The sequence below is a fragment of the Suillus paluster genome, assembly GCF_016628075.1.
Source record: "Suillus paluster strain FC165 chromosome Unknown EDB91scaffold_153, whole genome shotgun sequence".
NCBI classification, from domain to species: Eukaryota; Fungi; Basidiomycota; class Agaricomycetes; order Boletales; family Suillaceae; genus Suillus; species Suillus paluster.
The window spans coordinates 38,890-63,109 of NW_024537713.1; the positions used below are offsets into that span (position 1 = coordinate 38,890).

General features: G+C 49.1%; 10 protein-coding genes across 10 annotated transcripts; 7 read left to right on the forward strand and 3 right to left on the reverse strand.

The window, feature by feature from the left end:
• Window positions 1-623: 623 nt before the first annotated feature.
• On the forward strand, window positions 624-2,168 carry EDB91DRAFT_181705 (uncharacterized protein). Its single transcript, XM_041326344.1, has 2 exons — window positions 624-803; window positions 862-2,168. Exons 1-2 carry the CDS (start codon window positions 798-800, stop codon window positions 1,870-1,872), a joined length of 1,017 nt encoding a protein of 338 aa, XP_041169948.1. The 5' UTR covers window positions 624-797; the 3' UTR covers window positions 1,873-2,168.
• A 1,112-nt stretch (window positions 2,169-3,280) lies between these two features.
• EDB91DRAFT_1173373 (HAD-like domain-containing protein) lies at window positions 3,281-5,796 on the forward strand. Its single transcript, XM_041320289.1, has 5 exons — window positions 3,281-3,650; window positions 3,700-4,331; window positions 4,388-4,437; window positions 4,488-4,636; window positions 4,688-5,796. The coding sequence occupies exons 1-5, from the start codon at window positions 3,603-3,605 to the stop codon at window positions 5,345-5,347; spliced, it is 1,539 nt and encodes a 512-aa protein (XP_041169949.1). The 5' UTR covers window positions 3,281-3,602; the 3' UTR covers window positions 5,348-5,796.
• A 437-nt stretch (window positions 5,797-6,233) lies between these two features.
• On the reverse strand, window positions 6,234-7,514 carry EDB91DRAFT_1087895 (uncharacterized protein; the record flags this gene model as incomplete). The annotated part of the gene is made up of 1 exon (XM_041316312.1): window positions 6,234-7,514. One exon carries the CDS (start codon window positions 7,512-7,514, stop codon window positions 6,234-6,236), a length of 1,281 nt encoding a protein of 426 aa, XP_041169950.1.
• Window positions 7,515-8,027: 513 nt separating this feature from the next.
• EDB91DRAFT_1173376 (profilin) lies at window positions 8,028-8,795 on the forward strand. The gene is made up of 4 exons (XM_041320290.1): window positions 8,028-8,150; window positions 8,201-8,298; window positions 8,351-8,509; window positions 8,556-8,795. Exons 1-4 carry the CDS (start codon window positions 8,138-8,140, stop codon window positions 8,685-8,687), a joined length of 402 nt encoding a protein of 133 aa, XP_041169951.1. The 5' UTR covers window positions 8,028-8,137; the 3' UTR covers window positions 8,688-8,795.
• Window positions 8,796-10,995: 2,200 nt separating this feature from the next.
• On the reverse strand, window positions 10,996-12,180 carry EDB91DRAFT_1063558 (class II aldolase/adducin domain-containing protein; the record flags this gene model as incomplete). The annotated part of the gene is made up of 7 exons (XM_041314624.1): window positions 10,996-11,274; window positions 11,330-11,344; window positions 11,392-11,478; window positions 11,533-11,781; window positions 11,836-11,874; window positions 11,929-11,975; window positions 12,027-12,180. 7 exons carry the CDS (start codon window positions 12,178-12,180, stop codon window positions 10,996-10,998), a joined length of 870 nt encoding a protein of 289 aa, XP_041169952.1.
• Window positions 12,181-12,191: 11 nt separating this feature from the next.
• On the forward strand, window positions 12,192-13,847 carry EDB91DRAFT_182611 (uncharacterized protein). Its single transcript, XM_041326348.1, has 6 exons — window positions 12,192-12,660; window positions 12,724-12,930; window positions 12,983-13,062; window positions 13,188-13,386; window positions 13,437-13,476; window positions 13,530-13,847. The coding sequence occupies exons 1-6, from the start codon at window positions 12,649-12,651 to the stop codon at window positions 13,736-13,738; spliced, it is 747 nt and encodes a 248-aa protein (XP_041169953.1). The 5' UTR covers window positions 12,192-12,648; the 3' UTR covers window positions 13,739-13,847.
• Window positions 13,848-13,996: 149 nt separating this feature from the next.
• On the forward strand, window positions 13,997-14,152 carry EDB91DRAFT_1063543 (uncharacterized protein; the record flags this gene model as incomplete). The annotated part of the gene is made up of 1 exon (XM_041314623.1): window positions 13,997-14,152. One exon carries the CDS (start codon window positions 13,997-13,999, stop codon window positions 14,150-14,152), a length of 156 nt encoding a protein of 51 aa, XP_041169954.1.
• Window positions 14,153-15,262: 1,110 nt separating this feature from the next.
• EDB91DRAFT_1173383 (uncharacterized protein) lies at window positions 15,263-15,928 on the reverse strand. The gene has a single exon (XM_041320291.1). The coding sequence runs from the start codon at window positions 15,815-15,817 to the stop codon at window positions 15,533-15,535; it is 285 nt and encodes a 94-aa protein (XP_041169955.1). The 5' UTR covers window positions 15,818-15,928; the 3' UTR covers window positions 15,263-15,532.
• Window positions 15,929-20,810: 4,882 nt separating this feature from the next.
• On the forward strand, window positions 20,811-21,246 carry EDB91DRAFT_1087899 (uncharacterized protein; the record flags this gene model as incomplete). The annotated part of the gene is made up of 2 exons (XM_041316313.1): window positions 20,811-21,073; window positions 21,168-21,246. The coding sequence occupies 2 exons, from the start codon at window positions 20,811-20,813 to the stop codon at window positions 21,244-21,246; spliced, it is 342 nt and encodes a 113-aa protein (XP_041169956.1).
• Window positions 21,247-22,603: 1,357 nt separating this feature from the next.
• EDB91DRAFT_182468 (uncharacterized protein) lies at window positions 22,604-24,117 on the forward strand. The gene is made up of 4 exons (XM_041326347.1): window positions 22,604-22,724; window positions 22,778-23,240; window positions 23,296-23,743; window positions 23,797-24,117. Exons 1-4 carry the CDS (start codon window positions 22,712-22,714, stop codon window positions 23,941-23,943), a joined length of 1,071 nt encoding a protein of 356 aa, XP_041169957.1. The 5' UTR covers window positions 22,604-22,711; the 3' UTR covers window positions 23,944-24,117.
• The last annotated feature ends 103 nt before the right edge of the window (window positions 24,118-24,220 follow it).

Here is a 24,220-nt window from a genome sequence, read left to right on the forward strand (position 1 = left end):
TCCAGTTGCACTCCTCAAGTTCATTAACGCGGCCCTTTCATGTTTCCGTTCACTATTCTGGAGTGCGATGTGGGATCTACCAGGATCTCGTTCATAACCCCTGAGAGTGGTCTAATTTCCGGTGCTTCAAGGATTCATGCACGAGTTCCGAAAAGCTCCACGCAACGAGAATGATTGCGCCACCGACGTCCACGTTCCTTAAGGGAAGCCCTTAGCCCCTTCGTACACTTTCTCAAGCGCGTACATACCTTACTTTCTCGTTTCCCATTTCCCATATCCCTTTGCTTCACCTCGCTCTCTACTCTCATCGCGAATACGGGCTGCCACTGAACGTTGTTTTCTGCCTCCTTGTCACATATCTTTCGGCCCACGACGAAGGGTTCTCTGCACCGACGGTTCTTCGTTTATCGTTGCCGTCCTTCGTCATTGACACTCGGGCGCAATCGTAACCGTGTCGCTTAGTGCTCGTGTGATCACAATTTAATTTTCTTACCACTTAAGATCCCAGGCCTAGGCTCCAGTATCTCTTGCCTCTATCACCGATTGCCCTCCACCGTTGATCCTTAGTCTCGCCAAGGTAGACCTTGGACGAGGGGAAACAGTCGTTCTTTCGTTTTGTCCCGACTTGCCTGGTACATTCTTCCCGTTTCACGTGTCGTAGCAAGCCGTGCCGTCTTGTCATTATCTTATCTTTTATCAGCCTTTCAACTCCTTCAGAAACGCTTCTTGTACCAGGACGAGCCCGTTCGGGAACATTCATCCAAGGGGATTTGAATCTACACGTCAATATTGGCTCGATGACGGTATGTCAATCAAATATTTGGGATAGCACAAGTCCAATTGACCGAACTTGTCCTCCAGTTGCCATCAAGAAATGGCACAGCCATTGAAGGCATCATGGATGCGTTCTCGTCCTACGTGTTTAGTAGCATGCCCGCTCACTTGATCTACGTGCCTGAGATGAGGCTTGTGGATCGGAGCGAGGTATTCAACATATACAAGCCTGCAGTCGAGGCCGTCACGGAGGAGGACCTGAAGGGGTTTTCAGGATCCTGGTCGAGAGAAGATTCTTTACAGAAAATGGTCAAGCACAAGGTCAAATTTGCAACGTTCTCTCACCGCTGGCTTAATACCGGAGAGCCCACATTCCAGGACATGTCCGAATCGCGAAAATATATGTTGAAAAATCTCGCCGGATATCACAAATTGACCAAGTTTTGCGACAAAGCAAGAGAGTACGACTGTGAATTGGCTTGGTCGGATACTTGCTGCATCAATAAGGATAGCAGCGCGGAGCTTGATGAAGCTATTCAAGCGATGTTCAGCTGGTACCGTACCGCCACCGTTTGCATCGCATATCTTGCATGCTCTTCCAGCGTGTTGGACTTTGTACAGGAGCCTTGGTTCACCAGAGGATGGACGCTGCAGGAACTTCTTGCACCGAAGAGGATAAAGTTCTACGGACAAAATTGGGAACCCCTCAGCGACAATCCAGATGACAAACACCCTAAATCCACCACACCCGACGTCGAAAAATCGACACCAATCACTTCTGATATTCTCACTGCCATCACTCGCTTAACGGAGATTGGATCGCACGATCTCACCGAATTCTCGCCCGGTATCTCCTACGTTCACCAAAGGTTGAGGTGGGCATCAAAGAGGACGACCACACGCATCGAGGATATAGGCATACTCCCTCATTGGCATATTCGATGTCAGCATGCCGATAACATATGGAGAGGGTCAGCGATCCTGGTTCCGGTTGATGGAGATCATCTTGCAACAATGCAGGAGTTGGGATATCTTCGCATGGGCGGGCGAATCGTCACCATATTCCTCTGCGATACCACGCTCGCCCAAAGGTTATGACGCTTTTGATGTGCACAGCTTCAGAGAACTGCACAAGGCTCTTGACATGGGGAAGGTGGAGGGAAGAGTCGGAGAAGCAACTCCTGGTCTCCGTGGTGATCATGCGTTCGGGATGACAAGACACGGGTTGCAGATGAAGCTTCCGCTTCTTTACGTCGTGTTCGACCGCCCGAATCAAGTGGCCACTATTCACGCCCAGACGACTTCAGACTACCTCAGGCGATCAGAGCCTCGGAATCTCGCTGTGCGAGTTATATGCCGCCAATGGGTACCAAAGGCAGAGGTCTATTGTCTCGGGATAGTGAATTACAGCCTGAACGGACTGGTTCGAGGGAACCGTGAGTACGAGATCCGCGAGGGCCCTTTGTTGTGTTTCTTCTTCACACTCTCTCCCAATGACCGGTCGTGGCTGAGGCTGCAGACAGAAAATGTAGTTATCATTGACCTACAAGGGTGCCCCGGTGCGATGTGGATGTTCGTTTGAGACAGTCTACTTCTCCGGTAGGTAGTTACGTTGCTTAGGATAAAAACCTTTGATATGGTGATCGTACTTTAGTACTCATACTCGTTTCTTTACAATTTGTACTGTTTAATGAAAACGAACATGCTCCCTGTGCGGCTGGAAGTTGTGCCCCAGGACACGCACGCTATGACACTATGTACCGAGGACATGACGGAGTGCATAGGACTAGCACTGGGAGTTGTACGGAACATGAAAAACACTGGGGATGTGGGTGAAGAGACGAGATGCAGATCCGAGAAGCAAAGAACGTCGATCAGATCAACACCGTGTGTCCCAGGCTGTCACAGGGTGTTTTGGGTTGGTAGATTATTATCGATTATCAATCAGTCATACTTGACAGTGGCATTTTCCTCGGACCAGTACTTATTTATGATACCGTTGTATACTTATGTAAAGCTACTACTACTAAGATAGACGTCTTGCGGATTCTACACACATCACGTGATAAAGCGTTACTTGAGTGACAAAACACAGAAAAAGGTTAACAAATCAACGAGGAAACAGGGACACAATCCGTAATGTCAATTCGTAGAAAAAGCCTTTGCGAAGACCGTGAGATTCGTTGACGCCTATCTGAATGGAGTCCAGGCAGCATGGTCAATCAAAAAGTACCGCGGCCATCGTGTTCTTCCAGAATCCATCATGCGAGAGTTTGATCGAGTCTCCACTTAAGACTTTAATCTGTTCTCGAGGTAATTTCATTGGTATATAATTTACATCTAATGTTCTAATGCTGTTACTGTACATGCACCTTAGTATTAGGGTGCCTACTTATCCTACTCGGCATCCACTCGGCATATATTAGCTTTTGATTGTGTCACACCCTTGTCACATCACATGATGTGTGTAGAATCCGCAAGGCGTCTATCTTACTTACTTAGACGGTGTCAACTCCTGTCAGCTCTCGCTTGTCCGAAACAAAGAAGAAAGTTTATTCGACGTGCTCTCGGTGCCCTCGGACGAGTGTAAAGTTGCCAGATACTCACGATGCTACAAAAATTCACGTCGGTTCGACTAGCCGTATCGATGTAACATGCATTAATGTACTGTGGCATTAGTATCGAGTATCTGGCAGCCTTATACCCGTCTGAGGGCACCGAGACTACGTCGAATAAACTGTCTTGGACTATTCTCAGCGCATTCAAATAGCCGTCCGTATTCTCAATTCTGCCCTGTTTTTGATTTTCACGACACCTGACTGATCCTGATGCCACTTACCTCGAATTACACCACCCTCATCTTCGACATCGGAGACGTTTTGTTCTCTTGGTCCCCGCAGACTAAAACCTTCTATATCACCAAAGGCTCTACGCAACATTCTGTCCTCTTCCCCATGGATTGACTATGAGAGGGGGAAGATTTCTCAAGCCGAATGTTACGCTAGGGTCGGCGGTGAATTTTCTATAGACCCAACAGAGGTTGGTCGTGCATTTGCAGATGCTCGTGACTCGCTGCAGTCCAACGAAGACCTCATTTCCGTTATTCGACACCTCAAAGCACGCTCCAACGGAATGCTACGTGTGTTCGCCATGTCAAATATCTCTGCGCCCGACTATGAAGATATTCGTAACAAGCTTGCTGACTGGTCGTTGTTCGACGACATATTCACCTCTGCTGGGGTGGGTGAGCGGAAGCCTACCCTTGGCTTCTACAAGGCGGTGCTTTCGAGCACAGGGGCTGACCCCTCCCGCACCATCTTTGTGGATGACAAAACAGAGAATGTCCTATCTGCGCGTTCGCTAGGAATGCGCGGTATTATTTTCGACGATAACCGTAAAGTCATCCGCGCGCTTTATAACCTACTGGGAGAACCTGTCGAAAGGGGCAGAGAGTACTTGACGCTGAATGCCAAGAAACTCCAGTCTGTCACTGACACCGGCATTCTTTTGCGGGACAACTTCGCTCAGCTTCTGATATTGGAGGCGACTCACGACCGGTAAGAAGATTGCATTTCTTCCTCCCCCCCCCCCCCTTTAATGAACGACACGTCAGGAGTCTTGTCGATTTGCCTGATACGCCTCGAATTTGGAATTTCTTCGAAGGTATGTAACGATTATTGTCGCCATAATTTGGTCAGCTTATTTGTTATCAGGAAAAGCAGTGCTTTGTAGTACTGAAGACCTTCCCTCTGACTTGGAAACCACTTCCCTCGGGTGGACCATATTGAACGGCGCTGAGGACGTCGCACACTCCGTCATGGATGAAATGCTTGACTACATTGATGATGATGGTATCATTCAGGTATGTGCATTCAGCTGTCCTTTTCCAAACTTTGGCCGACCTTCATCACAGTTATACTTTGACCACCGCCGACCTCGGTTCGATCCGGTCGCGTGCATCAATATACTTGCATTGTTCTATTCTTATGGGCGTGGTCACCAGCTCAACCGCACCCTTCATTGGATACGTGAGGTGCTCCTCCACAGAGCTTATCTCGATGGCACACGATATTACGCCACCCCAGAGTGTTTCCTTTATTTCCTTGGCCGACTGCTTCAAATCGGCAATGACGTCAACTTGGTAGCCGATTTAAAGCCGCTGCTGATTGAACGCGTTCAAGAGCGCATAGGGGCCAAGGGAGACGCTCTGGCGCTTTCCATGCGTCTCCGGGTTTGTGCCTACCTTGGACTGCGCAGCGACGTTGATATTCACGCTTTGTTGTCTCTGCAATGCGAAGATGGAAGCTGGGAAATCGGGTGGATCTATCATTATGGTGTCTCCGGTATCAATATCGGAAACCGTGGTCTTACAACGGCCATGGCTATAAAAGCCATCGTGGAGATGCAACGCTGCCCTAGTCCCCCTCCATCCACATCACTAGCGCCTAAAATTCCCTCTCCAGTCAGGCTTACATCACTGCCCAATCTCCTCCTAAGCGCTTTTTACATCACAGGGGCAAGTCTTCAATCACTGGCAGCTCTGTTGCGAAGAATGCTGCCGTACTACCAGTGACCGTATTCGCAAATCATTCATTTTGGATGACGGATGGAATAATGAAAATCGCAGACGAGGCAGCGTTCCGGCGCTAGATTTTCCGCCATGGCTCGAGAGCTCTTACCTTTTTTCCCCCTCACTGTCCAATATCAACACTCTTCAACAGTAGAACACACGGATTCGTCTTACATCACCATTGACATAGAGACGTAGACCGCTGATATGTTCAAAACAAACCATTCAAAACCGAATATATAGTGTGCTTTTCTTCGAAAATATGTATCACCCTCTTACGCACTGAAGTATGTACTACTTATGTTTGTGTATCATCTGATACCAGGGGGTTTTCTTTCTACTTAAATCGGTCACATCGTCATATATAGCAGAACCGTGCATCATTTGTTATTCCTCTAGATATGGCCCAGAAATGGCGGGGAGTTTGCAATCGAGGTTTTTTTCTGGCTGTGCAACGACTGAAGTACTCTACTGTCCACACACAAAAAAATATTACTGTAACTCGGGCTCCTGCAGCTTGGATGATCGAAGACCTGTTGCGGGTGGATTTCAAGTGAAGCAATGAATTAATGACGACCACAATTGACAAAAACACACCGTAGTCTCCCCTAGCCAGACTATGATAGAAGGAAGACAGTCGTTCCTTCTTGATCATGGATGCACCGTGGATAAGTGACTGGGCCGGCATACGGTAGGGACAGACAACGATTTCTCAGGAGTCAGCTAATGCTTCAGTGACGAGTCAATCATACAATCGTAGTCGTCTGATTTCCTGTCGTAAGTCAGCGTACAATATAATACAAATGCCTAGGGATATTGTTCCATGCAGGTACTGTCAAGGTATGAATGAAAATGCGTCAGATATCTCCGTTCTTCGAAATGCAGGCAGCTACAATATCTCTAGCGTCCTGACGTCCATCATGTCACGAACAGAAGCCATGTCCTTGACTTGCGCGATGATATTGTTATCCGAAGCGACCCTCTTGTACTCCCCGACACGCTGCTGAGCTAGCAAAAGCGCGCTAAAAGGCCGTCCAAGGCGAACGATCAATCTCAGCGCTCGCGAGTGATCGACCAGCTCATTGTCTCCAGGATACCCGCTGTGCGATTCGTCTGATGGAGACCCAGGCTCCGACCAATCATCCACATCATCCATCATCTCATCCGCAAAATCAGGCAGCTCGAGGTCATGACGATTCCACGGACGGATGAGCAAGAATGACTGCCGAGTGGGCCGTTTCGGCGACATCTGAACTAGCTTGTCTTCCGTAGTGATTGATAGGTCTTGAAGACCTTTTGCCTTGACATCATAAGTGAAACATGACTCCTGGTCTTGACCGAGTCTCCGTCTGACTTCTGTGACGCGAAATGCGTTGCAAGGCAGTCGCAGTCTGCGGTTCGCAAAACGAGGAGTGCCGATGTCAAGAAGGTTATACAGTTTTGACGCCAACTCCACGTCCACAATATTTCCCAATGTGGACACACACGTCTGCATTTCGTCTTCGGATAGAGATGGTAGCGTGCACGGTGGAGGTTTGTACGAGGTAATGTCAGCTGGGAGACAGCTATTGAACTCGGATGATTTTCCGACCCAATCCAGCGCGGTAATATCACCCGAATGAGCTATAATTTCTTGCGAGAGTCGTCCGAGTGCGTTTTGTTTATTCTCGCCGTACAATACAAGGAGGTGGACGTCGAAGATGCCAAACAATGAATATGCAATGTCTTCTTGCAATGTAGTGACACGTTTTGACGCCCATTGTAGTTTCTCTCGGGCATCTCTCATCCCCAGACGGAAAGCGACGAGGGACTGTGCATCTATACCTGTCGAATCCTGTAACTTTTGCACGATAGCGGCAGACTCCTTGTGGTTGGAAGAGCGGTCGTTGAGATATACAGTCCAATCCTGTTGATAGAAGAGAATGACTTTAGGAGCGAGTGATTCCGGGACAGTCCAAATTCGAGTGTTCCATGCGCTCTTCGCCGGTGCGCCAGACTTTGACGAAGGCGGTACATCTGATAGGTAGACGATGGTGAGTGCTGAGTGGTGATACCAGATGAACATAGAGTTGAATGATTTTTGGATCTCAACATTGTTGTTCTGGTCGATGCAACAGGTATCGCTCCACGCCCAGCGATAGCCCGCATCGCGAGCAGTTTTACAGAACATCTGCAAATTCACCGTGGTTCCGACAGGATCCAGATCATACACGACCTAGTCCTGGATGTTACGCAGCAGCAGCTCAATGGGTTGCCACCTGTGCGATAGCATAGCCCAACTGAAGTACTTCGCAACCGCTGCTCTAATAGGCTCTATCTGGAGGGGTGCATGCGTCATCGAGGAAGAAAAATCTCTTTGTATTCTGTGTTGTCCATGAAGGCGTTGATCTGCGCGTCTCGATTGCATATACGCCCAGTGGAGGTGTTGATTAGACGTAAGAAAGCATAATGCCCCAATGTAAAACAAAAAACCTTGTCATGCTGTTGCCATGATCCAGTGCAAGTAGTTCCTACTGTCCAGGATTTTTAAAAAATAGGGGACATCGACCTGGCCAGGAAATGCCAGTGCCCACTGATATCCCGATCGCAAACTTCGAGCTGAATATTAATGCACCTGAATGAGTCTCCGTGGTTCCACTCGCTTATGTAAGCTCCGCCTGGACATTGATGCGGCTTGCTTTCCAACGCCGATATCATGGCGATCTCCGTATTGCGTTCAGACTGTTTCCTCTCGCAGTTTCAGCTCGCCTTTGTCCGCCCTTTCCGTAGTCTCGATCTCAAACCCTCATAAACATGTCCTGGCAAGGTAAGCCTGGGCGCATCGTCAGGCAAGTTCTTGGTCTCATTCATCCACAGCATACGTAGACAACAATCTCGTTGGCACCAAGAAGGTGACTCACGCCGCGATCTTGGGAAAAGCTGGAGGTGTATGGGCTAAATCTGCAGGGTTCACGGTAGGTTATTGACTGCAGTCCATCGGTGCGGTTCTGACAGCTTTTTGCATAGATCTCAACGGAGGAGCAGAAGGCAATCATCGCTGCGTTCACGAACAAAGAGAAAGTTCAGGCCTCTGGCTTCCGCGTCGCTGATCAGAAATACTTCTTCGTATCGTCGGATACCTACGCAGATGATCCGAACCTTATTGTCGTACAGGGCAAGAAAGGGGTAGGTCTCATGACGTCTTTTTACGATGCATGCTCAAAGTCATCAGGGCGATGGTGCTGTGCTAGCGCAAACGAAACAAGCTGTCCTTGTTGCTACATACGTTCTGCCTCAGACAGCTCAAGAGGCAGGCATGACAGTCACCGGCGTTGGATCATACCTCGCTGGTCAAGGTTACTAGCCTCCGTTGGGAGATGATCGCAGGGGAGAAAGAAGATCCAAGGTGTGCTATTATGTAATCGTACAGCTCATAGATCCAATGCAATTTACTGGATCCATTTCAAAGTCATTCATTCACATTGCGTGATCGTCACGTATGTCTGTCTGTCAGGTTTGATCATCATCGCGGTTGAGCAATGCCTATTCATGGCCATTTATGAGTTTGCGATATTTATAAGGCTGGATGTCGTGCTCGGAATGTTTTGCAGCTGACATCAACTTCCAGCGTCGCAGATCCCGCTTGCAAGTGCTGCATCAAAGTCATCGACCTAGTCTCCGGGACCAGTTACTCCTCAGCTGATCGAACAAGGCCATCGATACTAGTGCCTCAATCTGTACACGGTACCTATCCACACAGATCTGCCTCTTGAGTGACTCAGATCACACCCCACTGGTTGCCCATCCCTCGTCGTCTTCTCTCGATAATGCCGCCATATCTTCCAGTGGTTCCAAATGAGGAGACTTCTACACGACATCTAATACCACTGGAACGTTGGCAAGAACATGTACTCTCATGACAGTTCGCAGACGAACAAATTCGAGTCCAATCACAATGGAATACAGGACATACAATCACATGGAGAGTTGGGTGGAGATCTCACTAGATCACGACTTCCTTAGCCAACAAGCCCTGAAGAACAGGTTCGGCTTGATACATCTTCAGGGCATCTGATCGCCATGTCTCCCTCTCCCAACCTTCATCCCCTAGCAGGTGATAAAGTCCCTTCATGTGCGGCTTACATGCTTCGGGTCGATCGCCGTTGCCGAGGATGAACGAAATTCGGTGACAGACATGTCCACCAAGGACGCATAGCGCCATATCTGACCGCCCAAGCGACTCGAATATCTTTGCAAGTTCCTCTTCGTCACAGCTGGTTATCGCCTTCATCAAATGCGAGTGGCAATAACATCAAAGGTGCAGCAAACGCGAATGATTTCTCGACAACTTTTGACCACTCCCAATCGATGATGCCAACGAATCAAGGTGATCGTCGACGAGTATGTGGTCACCCTTGTCATCCTCGTGGTGGAGATAAAACATCTCACTGTTCATCGACTCGGCCGGGAGGATTCGGGGATAGATATCCAACAGAGAGCGATATCTACTATTGTAAGAACGGGGCGTTTGATCCCACGGAACCAATCGAGAGCGATATATGAGGTAAGGTAATACAGATTCATCGATCCCCCACTGATAAAATCCGATGAGGCGAAGGAAACAATTAATTGTGTGATTCAGGTGTTGACGCAGGCTGGTGAACAGGTCGAGTTTCTGGGGATGGCTCGAGGGTGATGAAGATGTTGGCTAGCTGGTGGAGTACACGGCGACGCGGAACCTAAATCGTTCCACTGGAGCGGTGAAGCTTGCAGTTCATCCATAAGAATATAATTGACTTCGGCATCATTCGTATCCGCTGATAGCTGGAACTCCAATGCGATTGAGATACCTCAACGTGGCAAATTTACTGAGCAGAATATGGTTTTGCATAGTTTGGGGAGGTGTGCTAGTGGTTGTTCGTTAGATGCGAGCGAGCCACACGACATCATCGTCAAATACAATATCGAGATGAACGTTCGTTCTCTCCATCATCTTCGAAAGCTTAGGGCGGTTGGCTGTGGATGCGGCGAGAGTTGGAATGGTGCATGGAATATCATTACGGAGAGATGATGCAACGTTCCTCAGCCGAATGGGATTGATACGTTCTCGAAGCGCCGTCAGTTCAGTAGTTTCCGTCTTGACCAAGGCTTTTCAAATTCATTAGTTAAGGAGGGAAACCTAAAGGAATGACTTGGACAGACATCTTCGCTCTTTGGACAATCATGAAAGGGAGGGCTTTGGTGTTTTGCACAAAAGCGACGGTGACAGCAACCCTCAGAGATGTAGCTTCTGACGGGCGCATTATAGCATCACAGGTGAATATCTTGGAGAACCTACTCTCGATATGATATACTCGGAAGGATGGGAGTTTCGATGAGTGAGATTGAAAATTGCCGCCTCGATTTCAGCTATATGTAAGAATGAAAACACCAGATCTAACTCCGCGCCTCTAGCGAGCATGGGTCAAGGGAGGGTCCATGTTCCCAGCCGTACTCACCAAAGGCTTGCGAACGAGATCAACGGGAATTATGCAGGACACCTAGACGTGAGCGGCGCACAACTGGATTATGACCAATGCAATTGTTCGAGCTGCAGTTCTTGTAAGGAGGTTCTTCAAAATGGCAGGGATATCGCTGGGCGCTTCAGGACTCCGTATTGGTAAATTGATTAGCTACAGTTTCTCCTTATTTGCAGGCTTATACTCGAATTTTTTTCCTTCTTCGAGCTCTAAGAGCTGAAATTCGGGAATCCCATTGAACCAGCCCCCTAGCTCAGATCCAACGCCTTTGTGTGTTAGAGCCGCACTTTCTGGGTCAATAACTCGCGGTCTCTGTCCACGAGCAGCGGCTGCCTGGTCTGCTATCAGTTGAACCTGGCAGCATTTCTCCAAAGATATGAAAAAGTGGACGGTAGATTCGATCGAGGCGGCGGCAACAAGTAGCCCATGGTTCTACCAGAAGAGCACGATAAGCGTGTAAGAACGTTCAACCGACTCTGAAAAATACCTGGAGGATAGCAGCCTGGAATATTGTGAGCATCGACATATGTAATCAGTGCACTTGCAAACCTTCTTTGAACCCAGAGCAGCAGCTATAGCCACACCTTCCTCACGGTCATCGACGATGCCATGAAATTCGTTGAATAATACATGATCCTAAATATTCATTTTGATTGAGAGATCCCTTTAAGAACAATGGACGCGAAATACCTCGTAAAAAGCACAGCTGTCTTGAGTAATGGGATCAAGCAGCACCCCAAGGGTGCCGAACGCCTTGCCATACGTAGTGTGCGAATGTGCAGCACAGATGACATCTGGGCGAGCTTCATGGATCGCTGAATGGATCAAGTATGCCGACCTGTTGAGGAACCGAATGGGTCCAGATTCTTTATCCTGTATTTTACCTTCGTGATCTACGAGAAGGAGGAGGTCAGGCTGAATGAGCTTGAAGTGAACACCCTGGAGTAAACGGTGAATATTATGATTTTTATCTTAACATGATAAGGTGATCACCCATGGGTTGACCCAGTAGCAATCTGGCCTGATCGGGTCCTTTCGATAAAGCAATTAGATGTCGCGCACACCATGTTATCAGTGACATCTCACCCGGACAGTAATGTGTCCAGCAATACCTGCGTCATAGCCATAATTCGCTGCGATTCATGATGACGACACTTTCTATTACGATAGAGCAATACGCTTACCAAAGATACGGTATGCTTGAGCCAGGCGAAATTTGAGAAACGCTCGATGTTCGAGTACATCAGAGAACGTCCGGGGAACTGGTACGTCCTTCGAACGATCCGTCAATGATGTTCTCGTAGGACTGTTGCTGGCGTCCCCCGATTGTGTGGTCATAGTAAGTACTTAATGTTAGAAGCTAAGACACGAAACACGCTAGAGAAAACATAGTAAGAGACGGCGGGACGACAAGAGACTAGAAACCATACCTCAGTGTTTGGAGACAACAACTGGGGTATGAGGAAACGAGACGGTACGTATTATATATGTGAATGCACGTGGTAAGATAAGAAAGGGAAAAGTGTTATGCGATGACGACGATGACGATGATTCAACACTTAACACTGCGAATCGAATGTGGGAAGAACTTCTGTGAGAACATCGCAGATGCCAGAAGCGCATCACTGGCAGGGCAAACTCAACTCCCTGGCGGCAACTTTCACCACCGAAGGTCCACGATTCTTCTTCTCTGCATTATGTACTGGGCTATAGTGTTCATTTGAGAACTGTCTGGCATTGAATTTCGACTTGCGAAACTTTGGCGCGTGGAATATGTAAAATCAATGACCGCTGGCTCAACATAATATGACGTTGAAAGTAAATCCATATAAACACATGTATGGTTGGTCCGCATTATTTATCATCTCCTACATGAACGAGAAAAACGAGACTATCGAAGTCACCCTCAAATACGGCGGCATCAAAGGCGGGCGTCTGTTATCTGGGATGACCAATAAAACCAACGCGTATCACATCCTTCTAGAAGATCTGACTATTCTCAAAGCACATCGTCCCAAAGGCGAAAACGTCCGTCAAGAAGGTGCTACGTTCTTCCTGTCATGGCATCGCCCCTCGTCTCTGGTCAAGGTAGATCTCGAGCATTTTCTTGCACTGCGAACTACAGTTGATCTACTGTCAGGATACAAGTTTATACCAACGATGGGTGGCCATTGATAAAGGGAGTCCAAGACTAGACCAGGTCAAGAAAAAGCTCTCTATGTAAGCGCCTCTGCAGAAATACGTGTACTCGAATAAAATTTAGGCCGTTTGTCAAGCCAATCGGTGACTGTGAGCATGTGAGGGCGCCCTCATACAAAATAACGTGTATTGAAAGTCTATCTTAGACTACCGTCCATTGATTTTACCCGAACGCACGGAACCAGTCTGTCGCCATTGGGACCAAAACATACAATAGAACTGCCGCGCACAGAAGGAATGGGCTCGCTCGCAGAACACTTCTCATCATCCCCCATGACAGAGCGTCCTTATTCACCGGAGCTGTTCACCACAGAAGTATCTCAAGGGAAGAGATCTCGAAGCGATGTATGTACTGCGATCGTTCTCGGTCACTCCTATAAACTAATGTTTCGAAGTCCATCAATGAGCCTCTATCACTATCTTTTGGGTCAGATGGTAATAACAAGCCTTACTCCACTTCTTCGTCGAAGAGAATTCGAATCGAGCAGCACTTCCCCGTTCAGGACAGTACAGTGGAAGAGGAACATGCTGGAGACGATGCAACGTCACGATTAGGCAACGAGTCTTCTCAGTCCAGAACCCCGATATCATTGGTGCCGCTCTCAACAACCATACCTCAACAACCATCACACATCCCTCCGTCTCCACTTGGCACCTACCACAAGCCCTTTCCAGGATCGCCTGGGATCAGCAATAGCCACGCCCCTACTGGTCCCCGCCCACCAGGAGATCGAGCGGTAATTAAGAGGCTATCACTTGAGCTGTCGAAGGTCCGTGGTCAACTGGCCACCTTGAAACATTGTGAGAAAGGGATATTGGAAGAGCTTGCTCGTCTTGGTGTCTCTCAGCCAAAAAGCGGAGAAACAGCGACCCCCCTGAATGGTCTCGTGCATCAGTCCTTCGCTATGCACATAGCTAACTCTTCTGATTTCCTATAGATTTGGAAGCGCGACTGATGCTTGTCGAAGCCGAATTGCAGCAGGAAAGGATGCAACGCCTCCGTGCTGAACATATGCTGAGTAATGTGGAGAGGGAGTGCAGGGTTCCGTTTGTTGTCCCAGCGCTCTTCCAGGCCTTCCGCAGGATATCGGAGCTTGAGCGCAATGTATAATCTAAGGCAGGTGGGCTTTGAACAGTCAAAGACAACCAGCTAACCTTTGGCCAAGATGTGCCGAGTGCTTTCTTGCATATGTGCCTCTCCAATGTTGTCTCCTAATCGCCCGAGTTCAGGCTCCGTTCTCTTCATCTAGCCCTCAAAACGATTTCCACTTCATTTTCAAACCAACATGTCTCGAGGGTGGTATAGTACATGAGGCGCCCAGCACAAGCGCTCACATTACAAATTAATTAGGTACATTATCGGTTGAATACATGTATGCTCACAGCTGAGGGTGGCTGAATGCTCCTTTCAGCCATGTTTAAGAGTCTGGACCGGATGCAAGGGCCGCAAGTGTGAGGAACTCGTGTCGGGTGCCCTCAACTACAAATCTTTTTGGAGGAGCTTGATACGCTATGGGCTAACCGACCCAGTGAGTGCAATATCAGACATGTAATGAAGGGCAGGTTCTTATATTCAGCATGGGACTCGACCGGGGGCGTTAAAGTGCATACATACTCTGATGATTGATCCATGTATGGCGCTCACCTGACTATCGATATGATGCTTGTTACGAGTTACGGCCGGTCTCGGTGCCCTCGGCAAATTAAAGCGGAGTGACAAAGCTCTCACCTGCTCATCAACCGATGTCAACCTCATCTACCTCCGCTATCACTTTCCTCATCCCTTTCATCCCTTTCACCCCGCCTGTGCGCTCGTTCATCTTTCTCGCTCGTAACCTACGCGCCGACGATGTTCACCTACTTTCTCGCCTCTATCATGGATCTCTCGACATCGACATTGTCACGGGCTGACATAGCCTTTTTGTCCAGCCTATCTCTCCGCACGTCCGCAACTGGCTGTTCCAGCTGCGGCAGTACTGTCGGTCTGACGATCTGTCAGAGTGACAGGAACGTGGATGCAGGCAAGCTGATGGCAGGGGTATGACATTGTGTTGTCATACTCCATGGCCTTTTGGCGCTTGTCCCCGCTTCAACAAGCTCGCAGACGCCTCCGAGTTCACAGCCGCAAGTATTCCATGATCTATCCGACCTACTACCACACAGTGCACACCATTCTCGTATCCTGTCGCGCCTCGTCATTGCAAGCAGCAATATGTACCTTTCACGAAATTCAAATGTATTATCGCTCTTGTCTGAATACATCTTTTTTTCTACTTCTATTCTACTTGTGAAACACGCCCGCGATGTAGTGAAATAGGACGCGCGCAACTCTGCGTGACTTCGTACAAATTTACAACTGAGGCGCATGTCAGCTGCATGCTGGGGACTCCACGCTCCGCAAACCGTGCCGGGCATGCACTAAGACTTTGACATAGACGTAGGCCTAGGGTATGCGCAGACTTGCGCCAAGACCGGCCATTCAGACTCGTCCTCAACGAAATGATCGTGAAAGGGTGAGCATCAAGTCCGGACGAAGTGGAGCCCGCCGTAGTGGGGAGTTCGGGTGCAGGTTCTCGTCGTGTCTATGCCACCTTGCATCCATCTTTAGTATAACTGCGGACGGTTGCATGTGTTGGAGGGGAAGATGGAGCAAAGAGGTCTGGAGTGGGTGCCGGGTCCTGGCGCGGTGGCAGGAGTCCTGGTCGTATGGTAGTCCTCTGCATGAGGTACACCTACCGCACAACAAATACGACAATGCAACGGCGGTGAGAAACATAAGGGCGAGAAACGCGAAAACATACGCACACGGCAAGGGTACCCAGACGGCAAGAGAATCCCAAGATAACAGAAGAGGTATACAATCTATGAAACATCACCTGAGACAGATGATTTGAAACTCTGCTTACGACTGCAATAGAAGAATCAAGAGCAACAACGACATTCACTGTGAGTCGCTTGCGATGCGCATTTGGGTTGAATGCGGTTGCTGATGACAGTTCTGGGTGTCAATTAAGCACCACGTCGAGAGAAGCATTGACAGAGAGGGGAAAACCGTCCACATGAAATCTGGTGCTAGTAGCGTAGACGATATTGATGTGGCTAGGGTGGTACGGATAGTTATCGTGCGGAGAAGCAAGTAAATCAGTACACACCACGCATGCCCGTCAACAAATCTGTAACATTCCATCGATAACCGGAAGTGATCGGACATGAGCGCCGAGAGATTGTTCTATATAGGTTCTGTGGCAAAGTAGGGTGAGTTATAAAGGATGATGAAAGATGATCGAGGGGAAGAAATATACGGTTGCAGAAGGGTAGACTGTGGTATATGGTAGTACTGAATGCATGCGGGTTCGTATACAGAATGGAGGGGCCACTGATACATGACGGGCGTTTATAAAGGGGGCAGTGATGATGGAAGAAGCCAAATGAAATCCACGCCGTGGCAGCGTGATTCGGAAGAACCCTGAATAAGCGCCTACATGAGTTGGGTCATGGGCAGAAGTCCAACACTACTCACCACCACCAGACCCCCAACGTAAGGATATCCTCAAGGCACGGCCCTCTTCAAATTTAAATGCTGCTGACCGTCTATATCTCTGTCTAGGTCAACGCGAGATGTCAGGGGTGCCTGATGCAGCAAGAGATGCGGATCTCACTCTGAGACGGCAGCCGGAGCCAGCGCAGACAACGGAAGGGCAACTGACACCAACGCGGATGATGAAAGGGCATACGCAGAACGTGAAAACAGTCGCGTTCTTCAAAGATGGTCGACGGGTCGTCACTGGTTCATATGATAAAACCCTGCGCATCTGGGACTTGGAGACAGGAGCATTGGTAGGAGGGCCATTCAAGGGACACAAGGGCAAGGTGAATTCTGTGGCCGTATCACCAGACGACAGGCGAATTGCGAGTGGTGGAGATGATGGAACCATCATCATCTGGGACGTCGAGAGCAAGCAGAAAGTATTCGAACCGCTGGTGAAGCATACAGGCATGGTGTTTTCGGTGTGCTTCTCACCTGATGGCAAGAAACTTGCAAGCGGGTCGGGTGATTCCAGAGTTGTTGTATGGAATGCAGAGACCGGCGCTGTCCTCGCAACACTCAAGGGTCATCGTTTTTCGGTATTCAGTGTGGCATTCAGCCCAGATGGGCTAAAATTAGCCTGTGGATCATACCGAAACATCCGAGTTTGGCGCACCGATAACGCCGAGCTTCTTCTCAATTTCAACGCTCACAAAGATTGGGTTTATAGTGTTGTGTGGTCGCCTGACGGCCAGCAACTTGTCTCTGCATCATCTGACAGCAAAGTCGAGTTCTGGAATTCGTCCAATGGACACCAGATCGGTCAACCTTGCACCGGTCACACTGACTCCATCTTCTCGCTCGCCATCTCGTCTGCCGGCTCCTTCATTGCCACTGCCTCAGACGATAGGACTGTGCGGCTGTGGAGCACAAAGACACACCAACACATAGGTCAGCCATTCAAACACACCTCGGGCATTTCGTCTGTCACGATTTCTCCCAATGGAGAACTGCTCGTCAGTGGAGATTTCAACGGAAATGTGCTGCTCTGGTCTATCAAGCAGATACTTGAGCAACACAAGGCGGGAGAAAGGACAAAGGTCGATGAAGGAGCACGTCAACAGCAACTCCTTAGTCTCAGTGACACGCAGGTATGCTATCACCCATTATTTTTAGTCTGTCTTCATTCATATTGCTTTCGGCGGCGGCACACAGTCGCGCTGTCATGACACCGACGACGAGCTCTCTGGCAATAACGATGGTGCAAGTCACCATTCTTCGCAACAAGCGTCTGGCAGTGACGACAACCCTTCATTATTTGACTGTGAGCTTCTTCCTTCGATTGCTACCTGCTCATACACAACATGAACTTTCTTCATGCAGATCCTTGCTATAAACAAGACCGTCCGCAATTCATGCGTCACTGGGGATCTGCATATTGCTGAAGACATGTTGACGCAAGAGATCCATGCAGATGGTAACAACCACCACTCGTATGCCAATCGCTCTGTTGTAAGGGCGCGGAACTCCGAGTGGGACAAGGCCCTTCAAGACTCAGTCAAGGTCAGATGCTCTGCGTATCATGACGCTGTTGGTGCTGACTCTGATTCTTGACGCAGTCCATTGCTATCCAGCCCTCGTTATTGGGCTACATTTCCAAGGCCATCGCACTCTGCGCCAACGAGCAGCTCTGGGACGCGACAGAAGCATTCGATCTCGCGTTCGTATTTTCGAATCGTGATCCAATGCACCGTCGGTCTGTTACTATTGATCAAGGTACTCTTGTCGCTATCTCAGAGTCTGTCTGTCGCTACTAATACTTCGATGTCATCTTGTCCAGGCTGTTGTACTTTTCAATGCCGGTCGCCACGATGAGGCAATGCGGCGAGTTCAAGACCTCGCTGCCGCTTGTCATCACTTGGATACACTTCCGTGCAGTATTATCAATGTGAGCTTTACGTCATACCTCACGAGTTGTCTCACTTTCGAACACACTCCTCAGTCATATCTACGCATGCAGCTTGCAATAATCGCTTTCGATGACGGGCAGGTACAGCGAAGCCGCCGATCGACTGAACGATATCATGCCTAGTATAACCGACGTGTCCTCTCGCCGAATGCCCTTTGAACCTACATTGAAGGTATTCACAGTGGTACGTCACTGTGAAGCCCACAGGACACTTTTAATGATTTGCGCTGTACAGCTCTTCGGCTGGGACTTGGATTCATTATGGCAAAGTGCCAACCAAAGGCGGTGCGATGCACTCCTTCGCGCCGATCGAGTGATCGAAGCGGTCGAATCTCACCAATACACTATGCGCATGACTGACGAGGATACGAAGGACAGCTACCTCGCATGGTTCACTGGTGGGTGCTTTGGGCCTTGAACGAACATCAACATTTACTCCGAGGACGTTTAGCTTTCAAGAAAACGTGTACTGCGCGCTGTCTCGCAAAGGGAGATGAAGCCGTTACTGCAAGCAATAACGAGGCGGCTATTGAGTTATATTCAGCGGGAATTGCGGTTGACTCCTCATGCGGGTCCCTGTTTGCGCACCGCAGCAAGGCAAACTTAGAACGGGACCTCTATGTAGAAGCCCTTTTCGACGCGGAAAAGGTGCAGATAATGTCTTTCATTTGTCTAGCTATTGTTCTCATACTGTGCATAGGTCATCGAACTCGATCCTTCTTCTTATCTGGGGTATGAACTGAAGCATGCAGCCCTTCACAAGGCTCGACGTTATGACGAAGCGATCGAGGCCTTGAAAATGATGCTCTTGCAGTCAGATGATGTGCTTGGCGCACAGGCACGAGGTAAGCCCCAATCTCTCATGCGCCAACGTGAAAATCATGAACACTTTTTACAGAGCTGCGTCAGCAGTATGTCAGTCCATCTGATGTTGAAGGCATTATCCGACGCGCCATTGACGTTCAACTGGAAAATGCTCCGCTGCGTCTAATCAACACCTCCACTGGGCGTATATGCGATCGAGAGGCCCAGATAAACGCCTTCCTGGACAGCACAGAATACAAAGAGATTTTTTCTTCGTCGGTTATGCACATGCCTGTCCAAATGGAGCCCATCCAAAAAGCGGTTGCAAAGTATTTCAGTCGCGCCATGTTATCGCATAGATGGGGCAGCAAGGAGCCGCTGCTACATGACATTCAGGCCAAAACCGTGTATGACTTGGATCCAGTCGGAACCGTTGTGAAGTTGCAGAAGTTCTGCGAGATCGCTCGTGATGCGGGGCATCGATGGGCATGGAGCGACACATGCTGCATCAACCAGGACAACAATGTGGAGCTCCAACGATCGGTGAACTCGATGTTTATTTGGTATCGTCAGTCGGATCTTACGATCGTCTACCTTTCGGATGTTCCGCCCTCAGCGCAGTCAGGCGCACTCGCAAAGAGCGCTTGGAATACGCGAGGGTGGACTGTTCAGGAGTTCCTCGCTCCAACTGTCATTCTCTTCTATCAACAGGACTGGACCTTGTATCTCAACGACTGCTCTCCCAACCACAAAGATTCGGCCACTATCATGAAGGAGCTGGAGGATTCAACAGGCATAGATGCAGAGGCACTCGTCGCGTTCCGTCCAGGCATGACAGGCGCACGCGAGAAACTGCGATGGGCGTCGACGCGCGCCACGACGTTGCAGGAAGACATCGCATATTCATTGTTTGGCATTTTCGGCGTCCACCTACCGGTCATCTATGGCGAGACGAGGCAGAATGCGCTCGGGCGACTCTTGCAAGCGATCATCGCTCAGTCGGGCGACATCACTGCCCTAGACTGGGTCGGAAAATCATCCGAATTCAATAGCTGTCTGCCAGCCGAGATTTCCTCATACAAAGCTCTGCCATGCACGTCAGCATCTTTGTCTGAACATCACATTCAGACATCGGTCTCGTCGCTGCGAAATCCCGCTGTCGTAGACCAGGCTTTGACACTGTATACCCGGCTTGCCAATCTGAACCCTCCTCGTTTTGCGGACCGCAGGCTGCAATTGCCTTGCATTGCATTCCCCATCACAGAACTCAAACGGAAGCGTGGTCAGGACTGGCAGAAGTGTTTCACTTATGCTGTCAAGGCACACGGGCTTAACGACCTATCAATCACCACAGAATATGATCTAATTCAGCTCTCGCGGGCAAGTTCTAGTCGGCAGCCATTCTTGTTCGTCCGTCCGTGGAATCGATATGACATCGAGCAGCCTGGCTCCGCTGACAAGACGCAGAGCATGGAAAACTGGCAGGAGCCTGAGTCTCCGTCAGATGATCAGTTCATCTGGTCTCCTGGAGACAATGAGCCAGCTGATTCGGAGTCTCACTCACGAGAGTTGAGGTTGATCGTTCGTCTGGGACAGCCTTTCAGTGCACTGTTGCTAGCGCAGCAGCGTGGCGGGGAGTACAAGAGGATTGCTTCGGATAACAATATCATCGCGCACGTCAAGGACATGGCTTCTGTTCGTGACATGATGGAAGTCAAGACGCTAGAGATATTGTAGTTGCATGGATTTCGAAGAACGAAGAATTCTGCTCTGATGCATTGTCATTCATACTTTGACAGTACAAATCCCTTTTGTATTGTATTGTAGGCCAACTATTATCCAACTGAAAAACAGCTGTGGTGGAGCTGAGGTGTTGTTTGCACCGCCCCAGTCACTTGTCATATAACAGTTACGACGCATCCTTGTTGACTTTTTCATACATATGCTCGATCGATTTGTACGCTTCGAACGGTCTGTATCTATCCCTCTATCCCCCTTCCACTACGCATACATGTGTTTGTAGGCCGAAGCTCGTAGGGCAAAAATTACCTGCACTGAAGTCTGACGCAGTTCATGATCTGTATTAGGGTCAATTGGATTTCAAATGTAGATTGTTGTCAATACTTACAACGCCGACATGAGTATCCCACTGTTCCCGCTGACTTTCTCTCACAATTCTTCTCCTTCTTGACCAGGTTGTAAAGCTCCTAAAATACATATCATTGTGTGAAGACTCTAAGAAGCTGTGTGACATTGCACACCTTCATGAAACGGCGGCGTCTTGGACCACGTTCACTGCAAGGTTCCACCGCGCTCTCAAAAATCCCTGTTTGGCCGATGTAGTTTGCTTCGCTTTGGATCCTCTTCCAGACAAAATTAAAGGCGACCTTCGACGCGTATCTGCTCGGAATCATCAACGACGCTGCACGCATACTGCAGGAATTGGTCCGGCTCACTCTTTGGTTTGAAACACACCCATCCCATGCATGTATGCAATCGACTCGTTAAAAATTAAAGTATACGCCTACTGCTGCTGCGAGAAAAAAGAGGGAAGAGGGAAAAACCAACAGTGAGCCTCATAAGGTGATGATCCTTGGAACTCGTGAGTGGGGAACCCTTGGTGCACTTTGAAGAGGTGAACTAAGGGAGGGACCTCTAAGAAGAGGATGTCTTACAGATCACTTGTTTCCAACATATTAGTAGATAGAGCTGCCGCCTCCCGCCTCAGAGGTTTGGCCTGGGTTTCCCCTAGCGGTCCCTGCCCGGTCCACCGCGAAGGATCGAGAACAAAGCTCTAGCGTTTAAATTCAACAGGACGGGGAGAACATGGAAGGTCTCAGCCAGTCCTCGGAAATGTTGGATCCTGGCCTGCCGTCTTTATTCCTCAAAACCCTGATTCGGAGGAACCGTGAAGTTGCCCTTGATCACGTGGTCGTGTATTTGCGACACTTGCATCCAGATGACCGCTTTGCGCTGAGTGCAACTGGGCCTGGAAGCTTGAAGCTGGACAGGCGCACAGCAGCATCGGGTCTTCGTTTATACAATATGACAAAGCAGAACTTGCTTGGAACATGTGGCTGCGGCGGAAAAGATCAATTGTATTCGAGGTCCAAATGAGAGTGCAGGGCTGCGTTTGTCGTTCTACCTCTTTTCCGTGTTTCATGAAACCCCACGATGCATGGAATATACTCAGTCGAGTCAGTACTGCACACGTACTTGAGTCACAGTAAATACGTTCTGAAGTGGCGGACTCGTATTGTTGGGAGGTACACGTGATCTCTGGAGTTGTACTCGCACAAATCTCACAGAACTTCACTACCGTAATTCAAGAATATCACGAACTACGCTAGGATCTTCCGATATAATATAGGATGGAAGTAACAGGTACGGACAGACGCTGGTAACTTTCTTTTCAATTTTAAAAGGCGACTTGGCAGATTCTCCTGCTCCTGTGTTGGGCATGTCATCCACACCAATACCCACTTCAATGGCTCCTACTACATTCGAGATCCCAACAGAAATAACCCCGACTCCTTCCACATCTACTTCTCCATCCATTCTTCAGAAATGCACCCGTTGTGCCTACATGGGTCCTATCGACTCCTACCCACCTCGGCGTACTGGTACAGGTCACCTCAAAGTATGCACGAGCTGCATGGACAAACAAGCTGCACGGAAGTCCGCCGCCACTGTAGAGTCGTCAGGATGTGGGCAGATTGCTACTGCAGCAATGAGCCTGGACGACTTCTTGAAACTCGTCACATTGAATAAAGGCCGACCATTCGACTTTGATACAATGGTGAATCTACCGCCGGGAATGTTTGCAGCTGGGGAACATTTGTATAATCGGACAAATAAGATTAGAGATTTTCTGGCAGAAGCCTCAGAGTATCACTGGAAGTGCGTTGTCTATATCATGCACCCGGGCAGTCCTTACAAAGGATCTTTCATGTAGTCAAAAGAAAACCAAGCGCGGTGGAAAGTCAACAGTGGTCACCTACTTCTGCGCCCAGCTTGAAGGGGAACAATCAAAGTCGCGAAACCAAGACGCCGATCGCGCCAAGTCACGTTCTCGCATCACTCGTTATCATTGTGGAGGCTGGTTGCGTATAACAACGATGGACGATAACGAACTTCTTCTTCGCATTCGCATGACACACGCTGAAGCACACCCAAGCTTCCCTTCATCGTTTCGAAAGTCGCAGTCGGGAGAATTCAAAATGGAGACCACACCAAAGCCAGTTCCGAAACAACCTTTGTTCACGACAGCACCGATGACAGTGCCTGTTGGAGCTACTGAAGTGCTCCCAATAATGCCAAGGGACGAGGTAGGCTCAGAAGAAGATGGCATGGGGCCTATGCTAGAGCAGCAACAGGGGAACGGGGGACCACCTCCAACTATCGTACGTTAAGAAAGCTTTCGGCGGCATTCTCTATTGATTCAGTTCTGCTACAGCCTGAAGTCTATTTCTCGCCAGATCAGCTTACTGGACTGAGACGGAAATTTGATGCTATGATGAGCATAGCATCTGGCCCTTGTCATCCTGACCTAGCTCACGCTCTAGGGTCCGTATTCGACCACTTAGGATCGTACCGTGGGTGACATAGAGGTTGGGAGGTTTGCGAAGAGGCAGAGGATTTCATAGGCTTTGCCTCGCTTGGGCAGTCACCAGACAATCCCATGCGAGACCCGCTCTGGGCCAATGGCCCATATGGGTCTCCGAATCTGTCCTTCGAGGCAGAGCTGAGGGTTCTTGCCGACCCATGACGCAGTGAATGGTACGACTTCACCTAATGTCAGATTAATTTGAACAACCATGGACTGCAAATTTGGGGGCAATATGAATCTAGGAGGCGTTTTATTTCCCATACACCATGCG

What these genes read in the sequence shown, in the direction of transcription:
- EDB91DRAFT_1173373 (XM_041320289.1), top strand. Translation starts at nt 3,603, where the DNA reads ATGCCACTTACCTCGAATTACACCACCCTCATCTTCGACATCGGAGAC. An exon ending in AATTTGGAATTTCTTCGAAG is followed by an intron (nt 4,438 to 4,487) that starts GTATGTAACGAT and finishes ATTTGTTATCAG; the next exon opens with GAAAAGCAGTGCTTTGTAGT. An exon ending in ATGATGATGGTATCATTCAG is followed by an intron (nt 4,637 to 4,687) that starts GTATGTGCATTC and finishes CCTTCATCACAG; the next exon opens with TTATACTTTGACCACCGCCG.
- EDB91DRAFT_1173376 (XM_041320290.1), top strand. An exon ending in CTAAATCTGCAGGGTTCACG is followed by an intron (nt 8,299 to 8,350) that starts GTAGGTTATTGA and finishes CTTTTTGCATAG; the next exon opens with ATCTCAACGGAGGAGCAGAA. An exon ending in TCGTACAGGGCAAGAAAGGG is followed by an intron (nt 8,510 to 8,555) that starts GTAGGTCTCATG and finishes CAAAGTCATCAG; the next exon opens with GGCGATGGTGCTGTGCTAGC.
- EDB91DRAFT_182611 (XM_041326348.1), top strand. An exon ending in GCCCCTCGTCTCTGGTCAAG is followed by an intron (nt 12,931 to 12,982) that starts GTAGATCTCGAG and finishes ATCTACTGTCAG; the next exon opens with GATACAAGTTTATACCAACG. An exon ending in GGAAGAGATCTCGAAGCGAT is followed by an intron (nt 13,387 to 13,436) that starts GTATGTACTGCG and finishes AATGTTTCGAAG; the next exon opens with TCCATCAATGAGCCTCTATC.
- EDB91DRAFT_1173383 (XM_041320291.1), bottom strand. Translation starts at nt 15,817, where the DNA reads ATGTTTCTCACCGCCGTTGCATTGTCGTATTTGTTGTGCGGTAGGTGT.
- EDB91DRAFT_182468 (XM_041326347.1), top strand. An exon ending in GCCTCAGAGTATCACTGGAA is followed by an intron (nt 23,241 to 23,295) that starts GTGCGTTGTCTA and finishes TCTTTCATGTAG; the next exon opens with TCAAAAGAAAACCAAGCGCG. An exon ending in GGGGACCACCTCCAACTATC is followed by an intron (nt 23,744 to 23,796) that starts GTACGTTAAGAA and finishes GTTCTGCTACAG; the next exon opens with CCTGAAGTCTATTTCTCGCC.